The following is a 24,302-nucleotide window of genomic DNA, read 5'->3' as shown; positions in this document are numbered from 1 at the left end:
GTTTATAGAGCATCCTGTATAAAGTATGTTTTGAGGTATAAAAAATATTTAACAGAAATATTTCCTTCTGTTAATTGTCCATAACTTATAATATAAACATCCCTTAGTAATGTGAGTTACCATGGAATGACCCCAATGAAGGTTTCTTTTGTAAATTGCAACAACAATAAACATGGGTCAAGGTCAGTTTGAGCATTAAGAGGACAGAGAGGAAGGGGGAGGAAATAAACACGGATAGAAGGGATGAGGAGATGGGCTGAGCGAGAGGAGAGGAAGCAATGCACAGTGAGAGAGAGTGGAAGAGATGGAGGAGGAGGAGGAGGAGGAGGAGGAGGAGGAGATTATGTGTATACATATTTAGCAATTGTGAAGCAATGCGAGGTTCACTGGGAGGTAACAATGATAGTAACTTCAGATTTGTTTTGCAGATGATACGGTATCTGTAACTAAGTATTATCTGGAAAAACCTGTACAAATAGTCAGCACACGTTTTGCTTTAAGATTTCAAAACAGTGTAAAGACTGAAAGCTTTTTGTAAATGTTCTGAAATGCAAAACTGTGCACTTCACAGAACATAAAAAAGTTCCCTTGACTACAATGTCAATAAATCACAATTTGGGGAAGTATGAAATTGACTGATCACATACATTCTGGGATGTGCATTAAAAAAGCTTTCTCAATGCATTATACTGCAAGGTCACATCAAAGCTATGACAACGCATCAAACAATATATCTACTGTTTTGACAAATGAAATTTGTTTCAAGATCACTCTACAATGTTTATAATATCAGCATACCAGCATGAGGTTTGAGCACACCAGTGCTAATATTGAGTGGTACACTGCTAGTGGGATCCAAGGCATTTTCATGGTTGCAACCATACCAAGGAATACCAGACGTACCAAAATTAATACACGAAACGGTCATAAATATTCAGATTCAAAATAGATGGAGTATAATATTACTGAGTCACTTGCCATCAGTAATGTCTTTAGGGACAATAATGTTTGGTTATATGGTGGTAATCAGTAAGATTCTTCCTGTACTCTGAGATCACTCTTATGAATTGTGTTTGTTACAGGCTTTCCTTTTCTGCATTTTCTCAATTAAGACATACTTCCACGTCTGGTCAGTAGGAAGATTACTGACCAAGTTTTACTACACATTACTTGCGTTTTATGAATTATACTATAAAGCATTTGTAGAATAATTATTTGTAATGTCTTTCATCATTTTTACAAGTTGCACATAAAATTTATTTGATGTGTTGCTGTTATCACTTGTTACTGTGCAAAATGGAGAGTGGTTAATTTATACCTCAGAGTTGGATGCAACTTTGTAGAAAAGGTAATGCAGAAAGGTACATACCTAACGTTTACGTCTGTGTTAAGCTCACACTCAACAGAGTGTAACTTATCAACTTTACAAATCTAACTAGTTAAAACTAAACAACCACAAACAAAGTGCTCACTTTGCCATTTCACCACAGTTTGTAATTGTAATAGGGCTGAAAGTTGGTGAAAGTAGTTCCAAAATTCCTATAGGAAAGTATCCTCCTCAGTACTGTGTCTTCCCTTGCCCTTCCACTTCCACCCTTTTTATTGTTCATTATAAGAAGCTGGGTGCTTTAACACAGCTGACTATTCATTACAGACTGAATTCTGAAGTCCTACTTCAGCAGCTGCACAATTCATTGGCGTGTGTGTGTGTGTGTGTGTGTGTGTGTGTGTGTGTGTGAGAGAGAGAGAGAGAGAGAGAGAGAGAGAGAGATTCACTATGGGCTCAGTTCTTACAACACCAGAGACCATAGCACCACTTAATTGAACCCTTACAAAATCATTTATGGCAGTTATAAGACCTTGCTGCTGAATACAGCAGTGTCAACAAGAGCCAGTAGCAATGAAAAATAACAGTGTGACAGTTGTTGAATTCCAATATTTTCCAATGAATTCTGCCTACCAGTGAATTGAAAACATAGGGAAACGAAATGTACCACCAAAAGCAGATCCATCAAACTTAAGACAGGCACTTATTAGTCCACCATCAAACATCAGTTTTGCCAAAACAACTCTCAAAGAAATTACAAGAACTATTAGGCCACTGAAAAGCATAAACTTTCATGCAGTAGCCCGACCGATTTATAAAAGCTGAGAGAACCAAATCACTTACAATTAAAGACACACCTGCCTCCTGCATTCCCACAACTTTTTGAAAAGGTAGCTTGCAACAGAATACTGAACCACCTTCCTGAGGAACTCTTAACAGCATCTCTTCAAAAACTAAAAATACAGAACAGATTGAGATATAATGTTGTAAGATACAGAGCCTTAGTAATTGGATACAGTTCCAAAAATGAGGACACAATTTTGCGAATAGGAAGGATAATCATCTGATTATTCTTAGAGAATAGCATTAACTTTAAATAAAAAATACATATTGCTCTTTGATTAGTAAAAGTCTTGCCAAAGTTCTGGGTACAGTTTGCATTTTGTCCCCTAATTTGACATAATGCTGTTTCTGAAAGTACCTAAGGCAACCATAACAGGATGATGATCCCACCAATCTGGAGCCAGCACTTGCTAGTTGCCTTACACCATTTCAATTTTTTTTATTTGGATGGCATCATACTAGTAATGGGAAATCCACTTAATGCACTATCGTTAAAAACAGTCCTCTACGAGTGAACATTTTAAGTATTATTAGTGGCAGCTTTTTTATCATTCTGTGTGGGTACCGTATTTACTCGAATCTAAGCCGCACTCGAATCTAAGCCGCACCTGAAAAATGAGACTTGAAATCAAGGAAAAAATTTTTTCCCGAATCTAAGCCGCACCTGAAATTTGAGACTCGAAATTCAAGGGGAGAGAAAAGTTTTAGGTCGCACCTCCAAATCGAAACAAAGTTCGCCTAGTTGTAATATGAGACACAATTTAGGTCGAATGAATGACGATACAGCTGCAGTAGTTTGGTTCGAGTCGTAAGCTTAGCAGTAGCGGTTTACCAGGTAGCCATTGCTACGCGTCACGCGCTCCGTCCGTATTTATACGGATATCCTCCCTTTTTCACGTGCTTCGTCTGGTTTGAATTGATTGCTTATTTTTCTTTGATCTGATAAGTGCCGTTCTCTTTGTTATAGGTGTTTACGTCACTCCAAGGTGAAAATGCATTACTGCACTGTGTCATGCATTGTTTGACGCTTTCTGATAGTGCGTGTTTACGGCCTGTCGCCGCTCGCGGCGTGGCTTGCTTTTGTGCACGCTACCGCCGCTTACAAATAAAAAATAGAGAGGAGTCGTCTCATTAGCGAAACATTTGTTGTTACTTACACTACTGCTTTCTTTGATAATGATCAACAAGAACCAAATAACAGACTGTGTATGATAGATGATGTTCTGAACGAAATTTTAGCGAAAATTTTTCTCCGTTCCAAAATCTTTGCAGGCGCCTCTTTAGTTCATTACATTCTGCACAGAAATTAGATTCATCTTAGATTTAAAAATCTAGTCAGTTGCCGTGCTTCATTTCTGACTGTATCACTATCAGGCATAAGAATAATAGGAATATAAACATGACATGATATGTATATTCTTCCGCGTTTGCTGTCGTCTCACTCTAGTTTCGTAGTTTATTAGGCAGACAGGATTTAAATGAGATAGTAGCAAACACGAAACAATACATGGCAAAATGTTTATATTCGTATTAATCTTATGGCGAAGAGAATACTACATGTGATTTACAATTCATAAAAGCTCCTATTAGCAACCATCTCTTCTCACAGGTAGGAAAAAATTCAGAACGTAGAGTTGGCCATATTGACAAACATCCCAAACAGTCTTGCCAGTCGGATTTTCGTAGTACATTGAAATGCTGCTACATTCGAAGAACAACAATACAGAATTTGTATTTACTTCGTTGGATAATGTACCAAAATGCAGTGGTCGAAACTCTGGGCGGAGGAAAAAGGCTCGTCTTCCACCTTTTTTTTTAATTTATTTACTGACGCAGAGATTTTGGTGCCAGTATTTATCTTTGTGCCTACAAAGCATGCCTGTGTGGCGCTACATATATTCGACGGCAGAAGTTAGTTGTGGCAGCACCCACCAACATTTTTCAGAACTCCCACTTGCTTTGCACTCGATTCTAAGCCGCAGGCGGTTTTTTGGATTACAAAAACCGGAAAAAAAGTGCGGCTTAGATTCGAGTAAATACGGTAAATGACAAAGAAAAAGCAACCACTTACCTACAACTGACAGATGCGCACACACACACACACACACCTGCGGTCACCAACTGACTGTTGTTGTTGTTAATCAATTGATAGCAGTTCCCTGTGTGGAGGAGTTAGAGAAGGACGCCCAAGGTGTGTGTGTGTGTGGGGGGGGGGGGGGGTGTTACATGAAAGATGGATAGAAGGTAGAGCAAGAGAGGGGGGGGGGGGAGGCAGTACACTTCTATCTGCCAACGCTACTGATAATCGACAGACACCCTTGCAGCAGCCATACTTGTGCACATTTGGGTATATGTAGTTGTGGGCGTGAATGTGTGTACTTCTACTATAGAAAGGGCAAGGGTTCAGCCAGCTACTGTTAATACTGTTTTCTTTTGTGTGTTTCTATGTGCCACATATCAGTCAGCTATACATGAGTGGTAGAATCCCTAATGCCAACTCATTTTGGAAAAAAAAAAATGACACTGCTTCCATTGATTATTTACAATTAATTCTCTTTACAACACTATCACAGAAGCATTTCAAAACACAGTGAACAAAAAAATGACAAAAATCAACTTGTTGCTTTGTAATCATTAATTCTGTATTACAACAATTAACCAGACCACAGCACTTACTTTAGACCCATCTTGATGAATTCAAAAGACATACTTGGTTAGCCAAGGACAATAAACTTACTATCACCCATTTCTTTACTCAAGCATTAAAACATCTTTAATAACTGAAAGTTTTCCTAATGTTCAGAATAGACTTCATTCAGGGGCTGCTAATAACGCTCATATTGTCAAAAAGCCCAGACTTTAGTACCTTGTACTCAACATTAGTTTTAAAGAAAATTTTGTCATCAAAGGTGTAAATTACCAGTCTGAGTAGCAAAGACATATATTACTTTACAACATATACAAATATAATGCAAACCTTACCTGTTATATGTATCCATTATTTTCAACTCTTTTGATTTATGTATCTTAGTCAAATCTTCTAAAGCTTTGTCCCTGCACTTCTCAAGCACAGCCTTATAACTATGAAATGTTTCATGAATCAGATCTTTGGCATTATCATGCTGTATCTGCAGTTCACCTAAAGCACTTTCTAAATGGTTTGAAGCACTTTCACAGAACTCTATTTTTGACTTGCTCTCTGCCATGAGACTTTTTAATTCGTCTTTCTGCTGCTCCTCTGCATCTGCTAGGCACTCATAATGATGTTCTGGTGCTTTGTGGTCACTCACCATGCAATTGTTACATATAGGCATCTATAAAAAGCAAAGACATTGGAATCAGCAACAGTAAGCACCTGTGTTCATTCTATTGAATTTAGCAAGCAATCAAAAAATTTATATAAAACTGTTGAGCCACACAGTATGCCAAGATGAATGTTTTACAACTTGCAATGGTATATAAATTTATTGTGCACTCGCATATCTGGTTCCTATGTTATTCTTTAATAAAGCACATAAAGAGCTGACTTGAAGTGACTCATGCCACTTTTCAATGGTCCAGAATGTGGGGCGAAAAAAAAAAAAACTGGATGTATGAGCATCCTAAAATGGCTTTTACTGCAAAAATGTCTGCACATGTCAAAGTAACATTGACAATACATCAAGAATGAAGACCCACAGAAAAATGGTCTCACAAAAAGTTCTGTGCTAACATCTTATCTTAAACCAGCTGGACGAAGACAAGCAATTTTATGGTACAATATGAGTTTACAGTACACACGAATGATGTTTTTGAGCAACACCGAAATGGGTAAATCAACTGGAAACCTGAAAATAATTATGTCAAGAGTACATCAGAAATCAGGACACTGAATTTATTCGATTAAACAATATTACACTTAAACAGCAAAGTAAACACACGTAACTACCAAACTTTGGAGTAGTGGCAATGTGCAAAAATTTGAGACAGCTGCAAACTTAAAATTTTTTTGTGGCAAAAGTAAATGCAAATGCAAAATTGCAGACATGAAATACTACAAAAACACGTTATACACGTCCAAAATGGTGGCACATTATCACACAACGTTAATGAAGTTCATAACTGCCTCTGTGACATTTTCACCTTGTTCATATTTTCTCATACTCTTATTATTAATTCTGAGGATTTGTGGGAGATGAAATTTTTCAGGGTGTATACGTGGACAAGTAACAAAAATTCCCGGATTTTTCCCAGATTTCCCGGTTAAAAATACACTTTCTCCCGGGTGACAGTATATTATCCCTCATCAATCCTTTGAATGGTTATGGTTTTATACGCGGGTGTACAATTTCCCGGCACTTTAGAAAACGAAACTCAGGGAAAAAGACACGTTTTGGAAATATCTATGATGTGCAGCAACATGTACGCTGCGTATTTTCGTATTATGAAAGTATACATTGGAATTCCACTAAACACCGCATGTTGCTTTATGAATCGTTGAAATCGAGATTTCGATGCGCTTTTGTAAGCCGTTCATAGCTCATGTCACGTGATCTCGCCAGCCAATGACAGCGGATATTCAGAGCATAGGACACGTGATGTATTCAGCCAACAGCACCATCAATGTTACGTAGCACGAACTCACAAACAGGGAAAGTTAATAGTTTACATTAATATACATAGTGTTGCTACAAGAAAAGCAAAGCTTTCACATATATTATTGGTCTCAAGCTGCAAGAGAAGCTAAGCTTTCGCATATGCTGTTGATCTTTTTTGCGCATGTTACACTTTAAGATATATCACAGAAATGTGCTGGTAAAATTTTTAATAATGACATAAATGTCTGATCTTCAGGGTTCGAAATTATTCTAAATGGCTCGTCATCAGTCGATTTTTTTCAAATGAAAGTGAAACGCTCTGTAATTTAAGAAATTCATCGTACATTCTCGCACATAGTTCACCTTACGTAAAGCAATATTTACTTTGAAAGGAACACTTTTCAAACTACCATTCGCAATATTTTCCCATGACCTGTTAGAAACAGGTTTGTTTCAGCAGTTGCCAGAGAGCGCAGATAACAGGCATCACGCTTGCGCAGCTACAATGGCATAGGAAGCCCATATGTGCGTACGTGTAAAACATTAAAAGATCATACATTATGTCATAAAAGAAACAAGACATCAGAGGATACTGCAAGAGCATCGGAATTTCGTAAACCATATAATTAAATGTGCACATTTAAAGTGCATACTTAAAGCGCACATTCGTAAGTACAGATTCCAAATGAAGTAGACCGCGACCTGATATTGAGCTTTTCACTGTGGTTTTCGGGATGTAAATTTTCTTGGAGCACCAGTACTGTATTATATCATGTTTGGTTCTTTATTATGGCATAATGCCATACGTGCTACAAAATGAAAACATGCACTGTTTGAAACTAGCCAGTACTGTGGAATTAAACATTTCGTTTCAAATACATTGACTGACTCTGCGGAAAAGGTTAACAAAAGTCAAATTTCTTTAGCAAACAGACAAAAATAACTTCATTGTTCCGCAGTGCGATTAATGCTTCACTGTCAGAAAGGTCGAAATAAAATAAAATCTGAAACTAATGACATATTTCAGCCTTCCGTAACTATGTGAATGTGTTTTAATTCACTCGATAGCTCCAGGCCACAGATATCCGTTTTGTTTTCATTTGACGTGAGAGTAAACGAAGGGGAAACAGCAAAATCGTTAATGTAAACACGCGTCACGTGGAGACTACCCACGAACAGGGTCAATACTACAAGTCAAATTTTCAAAATATGTTCATCTTGTAGCGCACAGCTTTCTGAAAAGTCTGAAACATAAAACATATGTATTCCAGGAAATGTAAGACATATTATTTGGTCTTAAGTATGCCAAACTGCAGTGCCACGCCTCTTCACAAAGCATTTTTCTACCGCACGTCCAAACCACATTCAGGAGAGTGGAAATTGAAATGTCCTGTGGTGCCTCTCCTGCTCCCAAAATGGTTCAAATGGCTCTGAGCACTATGGGACTTAACATCTGTGGTCATCAGTCCCCTAGAACTTAGAACTACTTAAATCTAACTAACCTAAGGACATCACACACATCCATGCCCGAGGCAGAATTCGAACCTGGGACTGTAGTGGTCGCGCGGAAAATGTGTGTGAAACCTTATGGGACTTAACTGCTAAGGTCATCAGTGCCTAAGCTTACACACTACTTAACCTAAATTACCCTAACGACAAACACAAACACCCATGCCCGAGGGAGGACTCGAACCTCCGCCGGGACCAGCCGTCCTGCTCCCAGTTGGCCGGTTTGACAGCCTGCCCCGCTTTAAAAAAATCTCACAATTAATAGCGGATGGGATTATCTGTAATCGAGGGAACAAGAACTCTTCAGAAAATCTGAACTCTTTATTGCCTATTAGTTAATAACTTGCTGTTTTGTGTGACATAAAATTAAATATAGGATATATAAAACCAATACTGACAAGACATATGCAAGAAATTACACATTTCTTCAAACCTTAGCTCCTAGTATTTTTTTCTCTCTATCTTGCTACAGCTTTACATGGCGTGCTTTCCTTTCTGCGAAAGAATCTATTACCTCATCAAAGTTCGTCAAACGTTATCTAATACTGAAAATGTTGTTAATACGAATAATACCCAAGACAGGTGTGGTTTCTCGTTCTGATTACGTCTATTTTGTCACTGTCTGCTAGATAAAACAAAATAGGCCTTCCTAATACTGCAGCAATTTTGTAACCTTGTCATCACCAATTCTGTAGCTATTGCTGCCATTGTCAAAATTTGTTGCCCGATTAACTTCACTAACCCTGTCAGAATCACAGGTATAGTTTTCCCGCGATTATTTTCTGGTTAGGCATTAATACGTGTTCGAACAACACATTTTCCGCGTTACTTCCAGAATAGAACTTACACGGCTGCTAGCCGGGGACTGTACTACTGGTCCTTACTAGTGTAGCGATCTGGCCAAAAATTTTCTTTCAAAATTTCATTTTCTTGGATACACTGAGAAGATAATACGTAATCTTTCTCACCTGTTATTCCTGTCAGTCGTTTATTTCCATCTGGTAGTCTGAATCTATGGATTTCGCTAGTAGTTATAACAATGCTGATCATTCGCAAACCCAATCAACCACATAATCAGACAGCGATTGGCATGCATCCGTTCGGCTTTAGCTCGTATAGCCCTGTTCCCCTTTGGTCTGCGGAAAGTTTATTTCTAGATGCGATGAGGATTCTCCTGACAGACATCACGTACACTATGCATCAATTCAAAAGTCAACTTATGATTCATTCAGAAATGAACTTTAAATGTGTTCAAAACCCAACAGAACCATGTGAGTAATCGATAGACAAACAGGCATTGGATGCTAGGCACTTTGTGAAACAATTTTTTCCCTCGAGAATATGAATTTGGCGCCACCATTTCGCGGTAGCATCCACCTGCTTGCTGCGACTGCTTGTACAGCCAACAGCCACATTCCTGTAGCCAGAAGCGGGAGAATCTATTACTCAGACGTGACTCAACTGCGCCTGCGCATGAGCCCGCGCGTAACCGCTAAAGCAAATCGAATGTAAACAGTTGCGACTTCATGCTCATTGCAGGCAATTTGTTGTTATGAAGCACTGCATAGTCTTCCTAAAGCAATTGACATTTTCAGTTGACAGATGCTTGCACGATCACTGTGGGTCGTTGTTGTATATGGCACATTTCCTTTGCAATTTATTTTCGTTTTTTTCTCTCGTTTATGTTTTATTGTTGAAGTATTATTCTGCAGTAGTGGGATACAGTAATATCCTTTGTTGCAGTATCGGTTCTTACCAGTCAAAATTACAAAAACTTAACTGAAAACTAAAACAACTAAAAATATCCCGGGTTTTTCCCGGATCTCCCGGTTGTCCCGGGTCGTATACACCCTGTTTTTACACCATTCTGACTAGACACATTCCCCTAATGAATAACAAAAATGTGCATCACAACTAAACAAATTACCCCTAACTTTGGAAAAGGTTTCACAAGAGATCTTGACACATTGGAAGTCACATCAAACCATTAATGTAATGTAAAATGAACTTGAGATTTTGCTAAAAGGAGGACACCAAAACCAAATTGGTTAAGTCATCTTCACCAATTTGTACATTGGAAAATTGTGAAGCCGCCACCAATGCATTTTGTATATACTACGCGGTCTGTTCAACGATTACTGTAAACAAAAATTACAGATTTTTTATAGGCACGCACTGTAATGTTATTTGATCATCATCATCATCATCATCATCATCATCATCATCATCATCATCAATAATGACCATTCAACTGTGTTGGGGAATATTGTGCATATTAAAGAACACTTCCTGTTGTTCATAGTTTTATAACTGTAACCATCCCTCGCCCCAGATACACATAATTAAATGGTGTGTCACAGCTGATGTGCACACCACACAAGAGAACTCACATGGACAGCATCCTCTGTCAAACATTCCATATTTTCCAGCAAGCATTATACCATAAAATTAAGTGGCAATACTGTACATAAAGCTTACCTGACACTTAAAACAATAGAACTTCAGACTTTCAGCTGGATGCGTGTCACAAAATATTGGTTTGTGTATGGGGACAACTTCTCTTGAGCTTCGTAAATCCTCAAATGGTACTACCTGATGATTTTCAAAGCAGCGCATAAACTGTAACATAAAGCAATGCAACAATATAGCAAATTATTAATGAAAGTACCAGTTAATGATATTTGACCTAAATCAATGAACCTGCTTACCTGATGTGCTGTGTTGCAGTTAGGGCAAAGGAAGTGGGCACAATCTGAGCAACGAGCTACAGCTTTCTCTTTTGCTTTACAGCTCGTGCATAATACGGCAGTGCTTTCAATAGCAGACATGTCCAATATATTTGTAAGGACATAGTCACATGGAAGAGAGGAAGCTCCCTTTGATCCTGCCTTAAGACATAAATTGTATACATCATTGTTTCTAATTTTGTTTGAAAAATTATTCTACGATTACTTATTACAGAAGATGTTAGACGATCTTCCATAAACCTTACGGTATATTAATAATTTTTACTTATGGACCGTCTGACAGCAACTAAATAAAACACAATTTTAGTGCCATACGCGTTTCGCCTTTATTTTCTGCAAGGCATCATCAGTGGCCTGGAATATGTACATATGTTAGCTATTTTATTTACATTTTTGTCATTGTGCCTATAGGTTATAAACAGTTCTGGTGGTTGGTATTTCCTATTAAGTAGTAATGTTTTGAACTGTACTTACAGGTTGTGTGGACAATTTCCTACATATTACGCCCCTGTTGCACTTTTGGTGGTGTTCTTCTTCTTATGAACGCCAATTTGCGGTTTTTTTCCCAATTCCACAACACAATGCACTGAACGCTTGTTTTAAAGCAATGACCTACCCACATAAACTAACACACAGAGTTGCAAACATCCTAAAGAGACAGGGCTTCAAAATAGCATATAAGCCTGGGCAAACCCTTCAATCACACCTAAGCCAGCCAGCAATTCGAAAAAACAGCACCTAAACATGATGCTCTATGAGACTCATCTAGAATTGGCAAGAAACGTAGAAAACGCCGCAGTTTTCATGGCACTAGTAGAAAAAACTGAACACAACACATATACAGCAACGAAACATTTACAAACCAAACGTAAACAGAAGATAATGAAACTAACAGTAAAAAAGACGCAAAAACACATTTACATTTTAAATGTGAAACCACATGAACACCAACACACATTCCATCCACGTTTAGTTAACCTAACAGAGACAGAACTACACGAAAACGAAAAAATGCTCTTGGAAAAAGGTTTGAAACACTGCACCAATAGCAAAGTGAACAATCAATACATAGAAAATCTCATAATAGAAACCGAACACATCCTTACACGTGAAGAACAACAAAATAATTGTGAAATAAACATAGGACTGACAAGAGAACTAGTAAAAGAAGAAATAAAAGGCATAATATAACAAACACAGCAGACACACAATAAGGACAACCAAACAGAAGCAGCTACTATGAAAAGGTTAAAATAAAAGTTAACAGACAATAACGTATTAATAACAAGAGCATATAAGGGAAATGTAACAGTACTCATGGATAAAGAGCAATACATCACAAAAACCAAGGAATACATAAACACCAACGCCATACAAAAACTGAAGTCAGATCCAACTACACGGTTCCAGGCAAATGTGAAACGAACACTGAAAAACATTGAACACACACTCACAGACAAACAGAAATACTACTTAACACAGAAAAACCCACAAGCACCAACACTCCGCAGTCAACCGAAAGTACATAAAGACGGAATGCCAATAAGAGCTGTTATCAACTTCAAATATGTCTGCTTGTGTCTGTGTATGTGCGGATGGATGTGTGTGTGCGTGCGAGTGTATACCCGTCCTTTTTTCCCCCCTAAGGTAAGTCTTTCCGCTCCCGGTACTGGAATGACTCCTTACACTCTCCCTTAAAACCCACATCCTTTCGTTTTTCCCTCTCCTTCCATCTTTCCTGATGAGGCAACAGTTTGTTGCGAAAGCTTGAATTTTGTGTGTGTGTTTGTGTTTGTTTGTGTGTCTATCGACCTGCCAGCGCTTTCGTTAAGTCACATTGTCTTTGTTTTTAGATATATTTTTCCCACGTGGAATGTTTCCCTCTATTGGTTATAATAGAGATATATATATATATATATCACACCAAAAAACACTCACACACATACACAAACGCACACACAAATGCATACACGAACAGACCACAATACTTCAATAGTTACACTCATAAGTTTGGCAATAACATTCGATCTTTGGTAAAACATTTGACAGTCGGTAACAGAAACCAAAACATTGCTTTAAAACAAGCGTTCAGTGCATTGTGTTGTGGAATTGGGAAAAAAACCGCAAATTGGCATTCATAAGAAGAAGAACAACACCAAAAGTGCAACAGGAGCGTAATATGTAGAAATTGTCCACGCAACCTGTAAGTACAGTTCAAAACATTACTACTTAATAGGAAATACCAACCACCAGAACTGTTTATAACCTATAGGCACAATGACAAAAATGTAAATAAAATAGCTAACATATGTACATATTCCAGGACACTGATGATGCCTTGCAGAAAATAAAGGCGAAACGCGTATGGCACTAAAATTGTGTTTTATTCAGTTGCTGTCAGATGGTCCATAAGTAAAAATTATTAATATACTGTAATATTACACGCAACTGAGGAAGACAGGACTATAAAAGTTGAAGAGATCTTCCATAAAGTTAAAATCTAGTTTATAAAAAAGAAATGAGGAATTTTTACACAATTAAGAAATGTTCGTATTAAGAGAATACTGAAGGAATTTCAAGGTGTAACATCATCTTCAAGTCATGTTTATTACGGGTGAAGAACAGCCTGGACAGGACAAGGATGAGGCATGAAATTTAATGGCCAACTTATGAAAGAATAAGCCCAGAATTCTCCTGGAGTGATTTAAGGAACTACAAACAATCTTAATCAAATTGGGTGTATAGGTTCTATGTATTAGCCGCTGCAACATCACACTCAATTCCAGAAGGAAAATTAAGGTTTAATATCTGTCAATGATGAGTTTATTATAGATGGACGACAAGCGCACACTTATAAAGGAAACCAACTATGTGCTTTCCAAATATATCTTAACATTTGCTTTAAGTAATTTATGGAAGCCAAAGAAAATCTAAATTTCGGTGGTCACTGAGGGAATCAAGCTGCTGTCTTCTCAATTGCAAGTATGTGTCGTAACCACTGAGTACCATGCTTCGTGGTTCCTGAAAAGCAGAGTAAGCATGATGGACAAACATACAATTATACACAACTATCGCAAAACAACAAATCAAATATCAGATCGATCAACAAAAAACTGGCAGAATGGACAAAAATTTGAGAATGATAAATACATATCCTTAGTGGGAAACAGCACATATATTTAGAAAATGGGAGGTACAAAGAAAGGAGAAACACTTGTCAAAAATAGCATAAAATGATCTGAAGGTATACAACAGTAAAGCCATCCTCTCACATGACATGAGTGCAAATGGAAGAATGTGGCATGTCAGATTTTTGCCTAGTGGAAAGCAATGTAGCCAATGAGATGACCATTTTACATGACAAGCAGATCAGAGGAGCCGCCATATTGTGTTGAGTTAAACTACACAGTTGGTGGGTCTTCGTCACAGAATACACTATACTCTGTTTACCATAAGAATAAACCTGATGTACACAAACGCGATGATTGGTCAGAAGCCGTAGCACACCTACAGTGGTCTTGTTACGCTCTTAGAAGTAGGTTCTACTTATGTACTAGATATATTATTACTAAGTTATGGTAAAAGACACTTTAAGATATTCAAATATATTAACAACCATCAACGTATTTCCTAATCACGCTTTAGTTATGTAGCTTTTATTTCAAAAATTGTGTACAGTCACAGCCTATCCACTGTTGTACTCCGATTGTCATGCCGTTAATACACAATATGAAAATGGCTGAGGCTGCTTACACTTCCATACTGAAACACGCGCATGGAACACGGTTAAAAAGTGCCAGGAAATATGTTGTTCTTAATGTTATTTGTAAATTTAGAGAGATAATCGGCTTTCAAATTTTCCAAGGGACTGTATTATATACAGTAGTGACCTAAGCTCACATTTCATTTACAGCGGAATCTGTAGTGTAGTAGAGAGATAGGTCATACCAGTTCTTAATTTGCTGGTTCAAGTTTCACCTACATCATTATTTTTTTTCTTCTTCAATTTGAAATACCTACATCTCGTAACTGTATAATTTGTCATCATTTTTATATGAATAATGGACGTCGTCTTGTGTCTAATTACATACTGCACGCGAAATTCTTGTTTTCATTTCAAATATAAATTCTTAATTATCGATATTTTATGGAAGACTGTTAATAAAGGTTGCTTAAATTAAGAAAACATAACCATTTAATTTTGTGAGGCAAAAATGAAAAACCAAATATACTCATTATTTGAACTATGTCCATTGTTTTATACCACAGGTGTCGACGAGTGTCGTAGAAACAAAAAACAATTATTTTCACAGCATCAAGCACAGCACACAAATGCTGCATAATTTTTACATTTTTCACTGTACCATTACAATATGAACCAAACAGAACTGATAGCCACATTAAGGGATTTGGTACAAGAAATAACAAGACTGTTAAGCTGCCAGACACACTGGAACTGACACTCGCAGCTTTTTCACGGCACAGTCAAATGCTGGCGGGATACAGAATGGCACGTCATAAAAGAAGAGGAGAAAATGCAGTTTCTAGTTGGCTTCATGGATTCTGTTGTTGACTGACTCATTATCAACGTAGCAGATGACAATTCCAGAACTGAAACATATTTCTCAGATTTGGGTAAGGATGGAGCTAAGAGATTACCTGACGACTGACCGTAATTAATACCTTCGTTGGAGCACAAGAGCATTCTATGTTTCCCGTTTGGCCAACTAAGAACCACGCGGTAGTGCTGGAATTTTGCCGATTATTGTTTCACTCTTTTTAAAAATGGCATTCGAAGCTAAATTGTTTCTTTGATCGTCTCCTTTTACATCCGAACTGCAACTCCTCACACCACTGCAGTTTAGTTGGACTGCTGGCTGGCCAGTGCTGTCAAAGTTTAATGCACCAGTAAAGCTGTTGGCCAGCGTAATCGCTCAGTCTATGTGCGTGTAACACAGCATAGAGTGTATCCCTATGATCGTACTTGACTGTACAGGACACAGCTTGATTTCCACTCCAAATGAAACAAAATCCAATGAGACTCAAGCAAACGCAGAAGCATACATGGTGTAATGTTTACATAAGGTTTATTCTTATGATGAACAGAGTATATATACAGTTGTTTCACAATATAAGCTGTTTCAAAACATCAGGAAAGTGACGATCTCTTGAAAACACTCCATTTTATCGTTTTCATTACAATTTGTTATGAAAATAACAGGAAACTACAAATCGGCATATAATGGCCTCCTGTATTTGATGTTTTTATGATTGTTAGGTGTGTGTTATGAAAGTACACCGTTTCAACGCTACAGCACAATGATGATCTCTCAAAAGCGTGTCGTTTTGATAAAATTTGTTACAGTTAAAATATCAAATACGGAAAATTGTAGATACAGTCTTTAGACAGCCCATTATTGGTGGCCAGGAAGCCACGTTGAGGGCATAGCTAAGTTGACAGCATTATGGGCAGTGAAGCTCAAGGTTGCTTATTTGCGTCCACCACCTACACACACACACACACACACACACACACACACACACACAAAATCACTTTTCTTTTTCTTAAAGATTCTGGCTCTTTCTTATTAATTTCATAGAATTTCATGGAGGCAAAGCCGCCAACTTTGGATATATTTTATGAAAGATACTTTTACCTTCCAAGCCCCTGCTTTTGCACACTTAAAACAACTGTTTGTGCTAAACAGACAGTTACATACATCTGGTGACAGTTGCACTCCTTCAAATTCAGCCTAGAATTTATAGTATCACACACATCCACTCTGCTGTGTGCTTTTTGTAAATAGCCTCTGTCCTTCTCTATCGCAATACATCCGCCTGCAAATTTGGTGTAAACATTTTCACTGGCATAAATCAGGTAGTTTTGGTGGTCTGTATCGTAATCGTATGTTCTTTAATATTTTTTATGTTGCTATATCTACAAAGAATGTTCTTTTAAGCTTCAGAAGCTATATAGTTTCATTTTTGAACTCTGCCTGCTTATGGGTGGAAAACAGTACTTGAAGTTGTTACTTTTTGTGATATTGAAGAGCAAACAGAAACTAAAATCAGTGGAAACAAATTTTAAAAATACAAGTGTAGTTATTTTTCAAGCAATAAACCAAATTAAAATCCAGAAAGTTACAACTTTTACACGCACTGTGCAACTGGAATAATAATTGCCAATACTGTCTTGTTCAGATTCTGAGTAAATATATTGCCTTCCTGAGCTCCTTTACGGTGCTTTCATGATTTTAGATATATGCTGCTTTGGAACCCAGAAAATATCTTTAGTAGGTGATCACTGGAAGAAATGGGGGAGAGCACAGGGATGCATAAAGCTGACCAAGGTTCTCCTCCCCTCAATGGAATCTACCAGGATGGCTACTCAAACTTGGGGAAAACAACTCCTGAGAATTCTAGGTATGAGGAGGAAGATGGTGTCATTAAGCTCCTGATAAATTAATGGAAATTAATGGTGAGGAGGGGGTGGCAGCATACCACGATAATTACTTTTCTTTCCTCTCAGCCATAAGTAGGAGTTTAACCGCAGTTTTTAAACCGATACTTTATGTGGAATAATATTCATATAATTAACACATTTAATGAAATATTAAGCATTTTAAAATTTGTGATTTATAGAACACAATAAAATTCAATTTTAATGCTAGGTTAAAAATACAGAATTCCCCAAGATTTTATGAAATTCCTGCAGCTGCCTCCGGTCTCCCTGATTTTTGCAAGTAAAATGTAATTCCCTGAGAATTCCATGTTTTCCATAAGAATCACCACCCTGTTTACATACATTTCACACTCACCAAGCATTTCCATACATGCAAGTGACATCCTGCTCAGGTTTTAACACTGTTGTTGAAAAAGCTGGATTTTGTCAATTGTTTTAACTGTGACTGCTGCAGCGTCATTGGAAACTCTGCTAACTCTGATCCTGTTTAAACCAATGGACATCAACAGGTGATTTCCTCCAGTCACAACTATGTGGCCTTTAGCAAACCTTTCCTGATCAAACTGAATTTGCTCAGTTTCTTTCTGTGTAACTATTTTTTAAAAAATTATGACTAAAATATCAGTGCAGAACTGAAACAGTTCAAGAGGTGCCAAAATCTGGTTATCTAAAGGCCTCTGCAAACTAGTATGAGCAGCCAGTCTCTCTAACTATTCCTTCAGTTCCATCACAAGGAGATTTTCCATGGCTGGTTGCAAAGAAATTCCACTCAGCAGAGAAACCAAATCCTTTTTATGGAGACATAAACTGTTAAAATTCTTGTACTGGACAGCAGAGCCCTCACTAAAGCAGTGAATATGCTTGCTGCTCGATTTCTTCTATCTTCAAATATTTAATCAGCCTCATTACGAACGCATTAACTGCAATGGTATAATGATGAAGGCCGTCACTAATAATACAGACGCAGATACTGTGTAGTTTTTTTCCACCAAAGTAAACCAAAAATTGATGCAATATGGCTTAGCTCTTCTCCAATGAAACCCTTTAACAGTAGCTTGAATGACAAGTGAAGTTCCCACCAAAATAATCTGCAAGATTTTATTTCTTCAGGTGCCTCAGATATGAACTTTTGTATTCTGAAATGAAATGGTGGCTAGTCAGAATATGAGTTTATAGAATCAGTTCTTCTACAAACTTGTCTAGTGTTGTGTGATGTGTCCAGTGTATCCCTGTCAGTATGAACCCACTGTTAGTATTCTATCGTTTCTGGGTCACAGTCTTTGAAAACAGCCACCAAATAAGCTTCCCTCTCAAGTTTTTGAGGACACAGTCCACAGCACTGCAGCATAAAGTCTTTTCATTTCAAACAGAACATTTTCTTGATGAGCCTAGTTCCTTTCAGTCAGCATCCTCCTTGACCAATATTGCAGCACACATAATTTTGGCATTTTGATGCACAAGGTCTGTTCAAAAAATTCCATGCCAATGGTGTGTTGGAGTGAAATGCAGTTGGCATCCCTACACACACCTGTGTTTGTGTGTAACTGCTGGAAGTTTCACTGTTGTATGTCTGTTAGCTATTGTTCAGTGCTGTTCGAGTAGAATGCTGTGTCGCACAGTTTGCGAATTTGAGATGGCAGAGTTAGAGGAGCAATGTGTCTGCATTAAATTTTGCATGAAACTCAATAAAACCTTGGGTGAGACACACCACATGATTCAGGAAGCCCATGGTGATAACTGCTTAAGCTGTAATCAGTGTTACAAATGGTACACATGGTTACAAATGGCCAGACCCAAGTTAAAGGTGACCCCAATTCAAGACACCTTTTGATATCTACCAACGATGCTCGTGTCAAACATCAACGCAATTATGCATGCCAATCCAAGACTGACTGTCCAAGAGACTGCTGAAGAATGTAACATTTCAGTTGAATCATGTCATGAAATCTTGACATAGCTTCTTGAAATGCATCGTGTTGCCACCAAAGTTCATCCCACGGCTAATGAGTCAAGACCAGAAAGATCTTTGCCTCACAATCTTTGAAGAGCTTTAGGATCTTGCAAATGAGAATGAGATGCTCCTTAAGAGAAATAGTTGACTGGTGGTGAAATGCGGTCTACAGTTATGATGTTGAGACCAAGTTTCAGTCTTTACAAAGGGTTGGGAAAGATTCTCCAAGACCAAAAAAAGCTCATCAGGTCGGGTCAAATATCAAAGCCATGCTGATAGTTTCCTCTGAGGTGAAGGATTAGTTCACCATCATGAATTTGTGCCACAGAGACAAACTGTTAAGTGATAGTACTATCAGGATGCGTTGCGACGCCTGCGAGAAAATGTGAGAAGTAAACAGCCTGGAATGTGGTGAGACAATTCATGGCTCTTGCATCAAAGGAAAACACCCGTACATTCATCCCTGGTTGGTGTATGACTATTGCACAAAAACTGAAATCACTGTGTTGCCTCATCCTCTGTATTCTCCAGACCTAGCCCGCTGCCAACTTTTTTTTAGTTCCAAAGTTAAAAGCCTCATTGAAAGGATGAAGATTTGCAACAGTAGACGAAATAAAAGAGAATTCGCAGATGGCACTTCACGCAATCCAGCAAGAGGCGTACCAAAACTGCTTCTGGATGTGGAAACGGCATTGGGGGTGGTGTATCAATTTTGGAGGAGAGTATTTCCATGGAGACCATGCACAATAAGTAAAAGGTAAGAGTAGAAAAATTTTGTGGATTCGGGAATTTTTTTGAACAGACCTCGTACAACACACACACGCACAAATAGTGTGCAGCATCAGCACCAACTGCAATATCCCATTTTGGTCTGCAATGGCGAAACTGCAAGAAGCCCAATCACTGCCATGTTGCTTACAACTGAAGACGAACATTTCTTTCAAATATCAAGGTAGGAGGTGTTTCTGTGTATGAACTTTTTCACCACCCAATGTTACTGAATGCAATCATTTTTGCCAGGCACAGCTGAGAACTTAATGTTTGATTTTATCAGAGAGACTTTGTCCATACCATTTTGCAGGTACTGCCAAGATGCCCTGATTCACCACTCTTGCGGAAATACTAAATACCTTTTCTGTTTCATCTATACTCCAGCTGCCAGAAGTCAGGGTCAAAATTTGAACTTTACCAGAATGACTTGAATGATATACTTTAATTTTTAGTTCATTAATTAAAATAACCGTATCTTTACATTTCTGGCATTGCTTTACCATGTGTTTTCTCATCAGCAGAGTCCACACCAGCAGCTGCTGCTATAGACTTTGTGACTGCACCCTGTACTTTCTGAAATTTCTGCCTTATGTTAATACATTGCATCACGTTTGCTAATTTATTGAAGCTTTAAAGGCGAATCTTCAGGAGTTGGTAGTGAAGCATTCACTGTCAAGCAGGCATCAACTGCATCCATATAACACCTAGATGTTGATTCTTACTCATCCTGGGGCTATAATTTCTTATGAGCAAATCCTTGTCTATATCTGAGACAAAATGTACTGCCAGACTTGAAAACTATTAGTCAACAATTTCAACTTTTCAACATGAGCAATGCTAACTGGATATAAACCCATTTTAACTTTAGATTTCTTCTTACCAAATGGATTAGAGCAGATATTTTGCAGAGATTGGAATTTTACCACCAGCAGAGCATTATGGTATGAACAAATTTGTTCATCTCCTGCAACGTGATGTGGAGATTTAAGTTTTACAAGCTCTGTCTAACAATTACTTTTTTTTCACTGGCTTAAGCTGACTTCACCACAGTAAAATGGTGAAGACTTATGACAGTCAGTGCAACCTCGACCACAACTTCTTGGTTTGCTTCACAAAACACATAAAACACAAATTACGTCAGTCACAAAACTGTCAAAGAGCAAGCTAACCCACTATGCAGTTAAAAAGGAACTGACCGTTCAAAGGCAAATATATTCCTTCAACAATGGTGTAAAAACATTTTTGGCCGTATTTTCATTATTGTTTTCAATAACAATTAAGAAAAAAGAAATCAGTAATACATTTATAAAAGCTTTTGGAGGGTCATTTCAACCCTAAGTACACACAAGTCTAAAATTTGACTATATAGATCCTGAAGCTTTAAGGACATTCGTTCCAGACAGTGCAAGATTTAAAACCATGGTCTAACAATGTCTTGGCAGCATATTCAACAATATTTCCAATAATGTCCTAAATGACAATGACTGATATTTCTTCAGGAATAAATTAAAAAAACCTTTCTGGAGTAATTTCATCCGTAAGTAGGCATGGATTTATATTTGTTTCATTAGAGCTTATTCCTTAGAAATTGATTTCTTCATAATTACACTTGTATTTTATTGACATAAAAGGTAATTTTACTTTCTGTTTACCCACTGTCACATTCGAGCATATACACTGTGCATGAAAAGTAATATCTTCGAGTGCTGTTTTTTCAGCCATAAGCAGGCACAAGTCAAAAATCTGTAGTAAGTACAGTACTTGGAATCGTAGTTAACACCAACTAATAGGTCACACGATTCCCTACAAATATGTTTTATGGTCATACAAGATACAAAGCATACTGTCACGAACACTGATCAGAGTGAATTAACTGCAGGTCCAGAGAGGTTCATTCAAGGTGACTCCACAGAGTTATGTCCCCACAAATTAAAGTATAATTCTTCTGAAGCTTGAATGGATGGAAAGATTTAAAATTGTTGGGTGCTAAACAACTTTATCATCAGTGCTCTTTCACAAGATCATGATGGTAGTGAATGAAGTGTATTCTTGCTAAAACAGTAACTGAAGGCAATATAATGACAGCCACGGCAATAGAAAATGCCACATACAAGGGCCACCAGATCTAGTCATACCATTGTCACATGTTAAAAGAATAAATAAAACAGGGAAAGTCAGTAAGAGAGCTGGTTGATCACAGAACTAAAAAGATGAGCCACCCACTAAAAATCACATTAAAACCTCCATCCAATTAACGTGGAACCTCCATATTACGTTTTTCGCAATTCTACACCATACATGCATAGCCCCTGTGAAAAACCCTTGTGATCAATGCTAAAAATTCCCTGATTTTACATTTCTTCCTTGTAAGGTTTACCTTGATTCTTATATATTACTCGATGTCTCGCTTGACTCTGTCCCGTTTTCTTCCTATTGACATTCAATGTAACTGAACAAGTTGTAAGTGACAAAAGACAGATGGTTCCCACCACAGGTGGTGGCAGAGTTAAGGGAATTTTTTAGGCAACTGTGGAGAGGGGGCACGTGAGAGAGGAAATGCTGATGTAATCCACGAACTGTTGCCAACACAACTCACATTTGGCTTCACTGCGCAATTATGGTACAACTACTGCCAGGTAGCAGCAGTAATGGAAAAACAAGACAGTCAACGCGAAGTGTTCCGGACCGAGCCAATACATGACGAAGGGGCCCAGCCATCACCTTTTCTTGTGCCACTCTTAACTGCCTCATCCTTTTGAATGTATTCCCAATGTACTGTATTCAGCGACAATATCAATCATCAACCTTTTAAATTCAAACATCGAGTATCAAAGCATATGCTCAGTCGTAATCGAGAAAACATCGCCCATTTCCAGCTACCGAACTCTTTTTGACTAGAGACTTGTTAAGTTACCCAATAGCCAGTGCAGCCATCACACCACACTACCACATGTAAAATGAGCACACCTACGGGATGTGTGGAGAGGGAGAACAGCCCTACAATGATGGGAGTGCAGGCAGAGGTGAAAGCATTTTGTGGAGTGCTGAAATAATACTTTTCATCCAGATAATGCACTATGGCAGATATTTCACATGGAAATAGAACAAGAGTTTTGCGATAGCATATTTTGAAGACTTTCCTGTTCAAACCCGACATTATAGAGTTGCAACAACTACACACACTAAAAAGGCACATTTTTGGAATGATTAGATGAGGTTGGTGTAAAGGAAAGACAACAAATGTTCAAATGTGTGTGAAATCTTATGGGACTTAACTACGAGAGTCACCAGTCCCTAAACTTACACACTATTTAACCTAAATTATCCTAAGGAGACACACACACACACACGCGCGCGCACGCCCGAGGAAGGACTCGAACCTCCACCGGGACCAGCCGCACAGTCCGCGCGGCGAAAATGCAACACACACACACACACACACACACACACACACACACACACACACATGATCACTGTCTCAGGCTGCGGAGGCCAGACTGTCTTCAGCAGCCTGTGACAGTGGCCATGTGTATGTTAGTTGCATCATTTGCATATATGTGTGTGTGTGTGTGTAAGTCAGAAGGTGACTTGTTTAACAGTTTCTCTCTCTCTCTCTCTCTCTCTCTCTCTCTCTCTCTCTCTCTCTCTCTGTGTGTGTGTGTGTGTGTGTGTGTGTGTGTGTGTGTGTAAGTCAGAAAGTGACTTGTTTAACAGTTTCTCTGTTTTGCCTGTCTACGACTCAACATGTCCACTATATATGAGTAGCAATCTATCCTTTTCATAGTATTATTGCAGCCTTGAATTTCCATTGTTTCATATAAATATGTTTAATTTATAGGAACATGTGATTTAAAAAAGAAGTACTCTCCTTAATAAATAACATTATAACTTACTATTTTTGTTTCCTGCTTGCACTTCGGACATGTAACAATACTGTCCCGTTTTCCAGAATCTCCAGACTCATCAATAAGTAACTTATCGATACACGATTCACAGAAGACGTGCAGGCATGACAGAACACGGGGATTCGTGAACTTCATACTGGAACACAAGAGGAATGCAGTCACACACACACAAAATTATTGTTAACACACTTTATTTCCTCTATGGTGTC

The 24,302-nt window shown here is 38.0% G+C and overlaps 1 protein-coding gene across 1 annotated transcript in view; it reads right to left on the bottom strand.

Annotated features, from left to right (window-relative positions):
* The window catches only part of LOC126198716 (B-box type zinc finger protein ncl-1-like), a 154,814-nt gene that overhangs the window by 87,394 nt on the left and 43,118 nt on the right, over positions 1-24,302 (bottom strand). The window contains exons 3-6 of the mRNA XM_049935235.1: positions 24,082-24,229; positions 10,965-11,144; positions 10,735-10,875; positions 5,153-5,484 (exon numbers count right to left, since the gene is read on the bottom strand). Of these exons, the coding sequence (XP_049791192.1) occupies positions 5,153-5,484; positions 10,735-10,875; positions 10,965-11,144; positions 24,082-24,229 (801 nt within the window). The remainder of the gene's footprint in view (positions 1-5,152; positions 5,485-10,734; positions 10,876-10,964; positions 11,145-24,081; positions 24,230-24,302) is intronic.

This window comes from Schistocerca nitens, chromosome 8 (assembly GCF_023898315.1).
Source record: "Schistocerca nitens isolate TAMUIC-IGC-003100 chromosome 8, iqSchNite1.1, whole genome shotgun sequence".
NCBI lineage: Eukaryota > Metazoa > Arthropoda > Insecta > Orthoptera > Acrididae > Schistocerca > Schistocerca nitens.
The sequence above is the reverse complement of the archived record's forward strand: the minus strand, read 5'-3'. Positions and strand labels throughout refer to the sequence as shown.